The 6,879-nt window shown below is 37.5% G+C and overlaps 1 protein-coding gene across 1 annotated transcript; it reads left to right on the top strand.

Moving 5' to 3' along the window:
- The first annotated feature begins 5,609 nt into the window (after positions 1 to 5,609).
- LOC124229522 (olfactory receptor 6C4-like) lies at positions 5,610 to 6,533 on the top strand. Its single transcript, XM_046644767.1, has one exon. It carries the CDS (start codon positions 5,610 to 5,612, stop codon positions 6,531 to 6,533), a length of 924 nt encoding a protein of 307 aa, XP_046500723.1.
- Positions 6,534 to 6,879: the final 346 nt, after the last annotated feature.

The following is a 6,879-nucleotide window of genomic DNA, read 5'->3' as shown; positions in this document are numbered from 1 at the left end:
GCTATTATAAATATCCTTAACTTAAATAAATCACATCTCAAAGGATTACTTGCTGGCCAGGGTGCGCTTTAATCTGGAAATAAGAAGTGGCAAATGACAGCTAAGCTGATATATAGCAGGATGAGTAAGATTTTTCCTACTAAATTTTCACAAGCTTGTGTGAACTTTCGTGAATAATGAGGTCAATAAGTAGTGGTGGGAAAGCTAACAAGTTCAATTTTATGTCACTTCTCATCCACACCTGACTCCTAAATTGTGATTCATCCCACGGACATCTATGGGTGAAATCCCACAGAACCTGCCCTGAAAGTCAAGTGTAAGTATGTTCTCAGCTTATAATTACGTGAGTGTTACCTGTTTGTGATTACAGAGCATGGACTCATATAACTGTGATTTATTTTAATAAACAGTAACCTTTTCTTGTTTTACAGCATTCATACAATATAGACAGATATAAAGTAAAGAGACCACCCTCTTATATCCCCCACTTCCCTGTCTAACACCATAGAAGGAATACTGTTAACAATTTATTTTTCCAGGAGTATGTGACTATGCACATAAAACTACAGTTTGTATCACATATAAGATATGTATACCTTTTTTAACCCAAATGGGATCATAGAATACACTATTACTCAGCAACTTCTTTTATTCACATAGCAGTATATCAAATATATCTTTCCAACTGAGTGGACGCAAATCTTTCCCACTCATTTTTACTGGTTTATTGCATTTTTTAATTTAGATGTGCCAAAATTATTTAGTCATTTCTCTATTGGTGAAAATTTAAATTGTTTCCAACTTTTTACTTTTACAAACAATGCTACAATGAGCAGCTTTGCAAGATTGTTGAAGCAGAATTATTACAGAATTTGTGTGGATTGTGAAAGTTTGAATAATAACACACAGCTGTTCACTAAAGACAAAAAATTAATGACCAGGAAATGCAAGAGCCTGGACATTCAGGTCACTGGGTGACGTAACCTTGTTCCATACATCTTAGTAAGTAGGACATTCTTGGGGACACAGCAAAGATGGCTCTCTACTGCTCTAAATAGGTACATAGCCCAGAAGTACAGGGAGGAGGGCTTAGGATTTCTTTATTTCAAGGTACTTAGAAGATTGGAACAACGTGAAGATGCCCAAAGTATTCTGGATAATTGAGGCTTCTTTCTTGGGGCAAAGACTGACCTTTCTGAAAAAGAATATTATGACCAAATAATCTGGTGGCTCCTTTCCTGGTTCTGTGTTGGGGCTATGCCTATGTCCCAGGGACAGTGATTCAACCCATCTAGGGGCATTAGAGAGCATAGGATGGGGCAGTCCAGGTGCAGATGGACACTTCTCCTTAGCATCATAAGAATTTAAAGCGGTTCCTGAAAGCCCCTCCTGAAATCATTCGACGTCTGGGATTTCTCTTTCCATCAGTGACAGACAGCTCAGTGTCCTGAAGACTAGCATAAGGGATTTCTGCGCCCAAACAAACTTCACACACATTAAGTCATTTTAAAATTATTGTGTTCCCTTTACCCTCAATAACAAGTAGAATAAATACAGATTTTTATTATTAGGTGATAGAATAGCACCAACTATGAACAAAGAAAATCTGAAAATACAACCTTGCTGATAGAGGCCTGGCTCTCAGCTCTTGAAATCCCAGCAGAGACCAGGTAAAACACGTGGCTGACTGAGCATTCATCAGCGCAAGGGAGAAGGGAAGTAGTGACATCAATTTATAGGTTCAAGCTACTTTACCCTAGACCGGCTCCTGAAAGTTCCTATTAGTTGTTAGACCAAAAAGCTAGAGGAAAAGGACAATTTATGTGGTTAAATTGCCAAGGACAAAAGGGCAAATGGATAATAAATAAGGGAGGGGAGAAAAGGGCACTATCTTTTTTTCATTTATTTAACAACGATGAATTTTGATCATACTATGTGTTTTTGCGTGTTATTGTGGATTAAAAGAATACCAAAAAAGAGGAATAATGTATTTGTAAAGAGCCTAGCATAAAACCCAACACTACACTCATTCAAAAGTGCTGGTTCTCTTGCCCTTCCTCTTATCTTAAGGAACTTACAATGTCTTTTTGGAAAGATGACTTATACACGTAAAACAGAAAATGGTTAATGCCTGAATAGAAGCATCGTGTATGTTAATTCTTACCTTAGAATCAGGCATCTCGCTGCATTTATCTTGTGTCACAGATATTCAGATATTCATTTTGATGTAAAAAGTCCACATAGAGTGCAGGCACTATGGAAAACAGTATGATGGTTCCTCAAAAAACTAAAAATAGAATTACCATATGATCCAGCCAGATATGCTGCTGGGTTCACATCCAAAAGAATTGAAAGCAGGATCTTGAAGATATATTTGCACACTCATGTTAATAGCAGCATTAGTCACAATAACCAAGAAATTGAAGCAGCCCAAACATCCATCAGCAGATGAATGGGTAAACAGAATGTGGTATGTACATGCAATGGAATATTATCCAGCCTGAAAAAGGGGGAAATTCTGTCACATGGTACAACATGGATGAATCTTGAGAACATAATGTTAAGTGAAATAAGCTAGTCACAAAAAGACAAATATTGTGTGATTCCACTTATATAAGGTAACTAACGTAGTCAAATTCATAAAAACAGAAAGTGAAATGGTGGTTACTAGTGTCTTGGGGTAGGGAGAAAAGAGAAGTTGTTGTTTAATGGGTATAGCGTTTCAGTTTTACAAGGTGAAAAAGTTCTGAGATCTGTTGCACAACAATGTGAATATACTTAACGCTACTAAACTAACCATTTAAAAATGGTTAAGGCAGTAAATTTTCTGTTATGTGTTTTTACCACAATTTTTAAAAATTCCGTAAAGTGTCTCACAAGAGCTAATTACATTTGACCGTCCAGGTTGTCTTACTCAGATACCAGAGCTTAGCAACTGGACTCAACTCACCGATTTTCTGTCTCCACTTCCACAAGCGGATCTTCCAGAAGTGGAGGAAGAGCCAAACTCTCACACATATTTATAGCTTCTCTCAGCCTTATGGCTACAGAGACAGAGAGAGACTCTAGTAGCTTGAGCCCCATGTTTTCCAGGGTTAGTGCAAGGACTGTCTTCCAGTTAAAAACTCGCCAAAAAATACTAGAAATCTCCTTTGGGATGCATGCGGCTAAATACTCAGGAAACTAAATTTAGGTCAGTGGTCTACAAACAGAACTTTTCAACCGGCTTCTAACAGAAAATTTGCCAGTTTTTGTAAGATAATATTTTTTAAGATGAGAATTAACATAACAGTGCATTCTATTCGGGCATTAGCTATTTTCTATTTTAAGTGTATATGACATCTTTCGAAAAATAGACTCTAAGTTCCTTAGGAGCAGAGGAAAGGCAAGAGAATCAACACATTGAAGACTTTTAAGAGTCACTGTTTTTCAAAAGTAAATTTCTCATGACATTTAACCAAAAAACCTATCAAAGAGTTTGGAAATTTAAAGAGGTTTTATCACAGAGTAGAAAGCTATTGAGATTATGTTTTGACATATTCAGTTTAACTTGAGGGGAAAATATCCAAAAGAAAATGTGCTGTAGAGAGTCAAAAATATGGGGCTGACAATGAAACAAGAATTCAGGGCTAGAAATATCCATCTGAGAGGCACCATGGGATAGGTGTAAGACAGGATTGTTTCACTGATTTGGAAACTAAAGCAGGCAAATAATTTCTGAAGAATGTGTGTTTAGAAGAAAGAACAGCCAGACTAAGAGATGTATCATGAGAGTCCGGAGAAAGGAGGAAAAATCAGGAAGCAGCCATTGGTTAAAGGCAGAAATTAGGAAAATATTATAAGAAAAAAATCAAAGACAATATACAGGCAAAACATGAATATGCAGAAATTTAAAAAAGAATATGCAATCACTGTTTAATAAATTTGTTAAGAAATAAAGAAGCAAGTTTGGTCCACGTGTATTTCAGAATCAGAAGAATTTGCTGGCTGTGTGTTCTTGGCCAAATCATTTAAACTTTCCCAGCCTGTTTCACCATCAGCAGCATTATCATCCTCACAGTATCGTTAATCCTTGTTATCTCGTCCATAAGGTTCACATAATCGTCCTAATTGCTCTGTCCCTGGGTGAGGGTGGGAAATCAACGCAACATGGTAGCCAAGTGTGCAGACAATTGAGTCAAGCAGCACTGGCTCAGAATCCTGGCTCCACAATACACTAGCTGTGGGATTTTGAACAATTTATCACCTGCTCCAAACCTCAGTTTTCTTCACCTGCAAAATGAGGGTGGTAACAGTACCTATCTTCATGGGAATCAAACAAAATAATGACGAGGCTTGGCACATAGTAAGTTCTCAGTTAATGATAGTTATTATTTATTATTATCATAATTATAACCAGATAAAACAGTGTACATGAAATGTTTTTTAATTTAGAATGTAGTAAAAACGTTTGTTACTCATTTCTATTTTCAAGAGTCAGGGAGGGACTGACCTTCGACGTGCGAACAGTCATCAACTCTTTGAACAGAGGTATGGGAAGATGAGTGTAGGGACAGAAACATCTTGAAAGAAGAAAGGTAGATGAGGAGGATCATGCCAGAGGAACTTTTACTAATTGTTAATAAAATGCAGGTGAGTTATTGCTGAAAGCAGCTTGATAATTTGAGAACTGTAGAGAAGATTAAATTAAAGTTAAATAAAACAACTCAAATTTAAGTTAAATTTTATTATATTAGCTACGTAAATATTCAGAAGCCTCTTCCTTATCTATAAACAAAAAATAATTACTCGAATTCTCAACGTATGGTGCAAAATAGCCCCCTAATCATTCAAGTTCTTCATTAGAAACTCCTAAATGAGGCTTGCAACTTTTGATTTCATATTTTTTATTTTATATTTTTCTAGCCAAAGTAAAATTCATACTTATTAATAAACATGGATATGGAAGAAAATGATAGTGGGCATCTGATTGGAAAGATATCATCTGTTTCTCTGCTAAAACCATCTAACACAGGAGAACTGGGACCTGAGGGAAAGCAGACACCAGCAGCAAAGATTTAGGGACAGATAATATTAGCTACCATGGTCCACAAATTCAAAAAATCGAAAGGAAGTTGAGGTATCTTGGGCTACCACAGTTATAAGAGTTTGCTGATTGCCTCCTAAAGGCTCCTCAACTGTGAGCTGACACAGTTAGCTTTTCTTATCGCACTGAGACTGGGAGAGTGATGGAAATGAAACATCACTGCCCAGTTAGCAGATACAATGAAAGATCAAAAGGAGAATCAATGTTCAAAGTGAAAATAAAAACAGAATGCGGAGAAAATAACTTAGGCATTGGTTTAGAAAGTAGGGTAGGAAATTTCATGAGGAGCCTGAAAAGTAGCGGTAGTGAAAATTCTTCTACGTGGGAATTTAAGAAAATAATTCTTGTGAGGAACCAGCTTCTAGCCAATAGAAAATCTTATTCAAGTGAGATTGACAGAAAAAAGGCATTTGAACCAATTCAACAGGAAAATAGTAGCCTCTCCTAAATGTTTCTGAGCTCCTCTTCCATTCTCATAACTGATTTCTTTCCTTTGTACCTTCATGGACAGCAAAGATTAGCAATGAAAAACCAAACCATTCTGAAAGAATTCATTCTGCTGGGACTAACAGACAGCCCAGAGATTCAGCTTGTAATCTTTATACTTCTCTTCCTCACCTATATATTCAGCATCATTGGAAACCTGACAATCATCACCCTCACACTGCTGGACTCCCACCTCCAGACTCCCATGTATTTCTTCCTCCGGAATTTCTCCTTATTAGAAATTTCCTTTACCTCCACTTTTACTCCTAGGCTACTGATCAGCATCCCAACTGGCAACAAAAGCATCAGCTTTGCTGGGTGCTTCACTCAGTATTTCTTTGCCATATTCCTCGGGGCCACAGAGTTTTACCTCCTGGCTGCCATGTCCTATGACCGCTACATGGCCATCTGTAAACCCCTACATTATGCAACCATCATGAGCAACAGAGTCTGCACCCAGCTGGTTCTCGGCTCCTGGCTAGGTGGCTTCCTGATCATCGTATCCCCAATCATCCTGACCAGTCAGCTGGATTTCTGTGCCTCCAATGTCCTGAATCATTATGACTATGGACCCCTCATCGAAATATCTTGCTCTGACACAAGAGTCCTGGAGCTGGTTGACTTTATCTTAGCAGTTGTGACTCTGGTGGTCACTCTGGTGCTGGTGATTCTCTCCTACACAAACATCATCTGGACCATTCTGAAGATCCCCTCTGCTCAGCAAAGGAAAAAGGCCTTCTCCACGTGTTCCTCTCACATGATTGTCATCTCCCTCTCTTATGGCAGCTGCATCTTCATGTACATAAAACCCTCAGCCAAAGAAGGAGTTGCCTTCAATAAGGGAGTAGCTGTGCTCAATACCTCAGTTGCTCCTTTATTGAACCCATTCATTTACACTCTAAGGAAAAAACAAGTAAAACAAGGCTTCAGAGATGTGGCCAGTAAGATTATGAGTCTTTAATGAACATAAAGACCTCAAACTCAAAGGAAAATCTGAACAATATTCATGACGTTCCTCCTCATGAAAACATAGGGCGAGCTTCTCTGACCCTCTCCTATTAAAGCAACATCTCAGATGTATTTATCATGAAGAGATGTCAAAGTTATATTTCAAACTTGCCAATGAGGGGGAAATCTTCCAAAAAACCAGTTCAAATATTTTTTCTAGCAAATAGATTTTTGAGCCAGACACTTAAAAATTTTGCAAATTGTAATATAATACCACTCTTTCCTTACTTTTTTCAGAATATAGTTATTTTAAATAAAAATACCTTATTTGTGCTAGAAAGAAATGTGTTTATGACAGT

Source organism: Equus quagga, chromosome 1 (genome assembly GCF_021613505.1).
Source record: "Equus quagga isolate Etosha38 chromosome 1, UCLA_HA_Equagga_1.0, whole genome shotgun sequence".
NCBI lineage: Eukaryota > Metazoa > Chordata > Mammalia > Perissodactyla > Equidae > Equus > Equus quagga.
The sequence above is the reverse complement of the archived record's forward strand: the minus strand, read 5'-3'. Positions and strand labels throughout refer to the sequence as shown.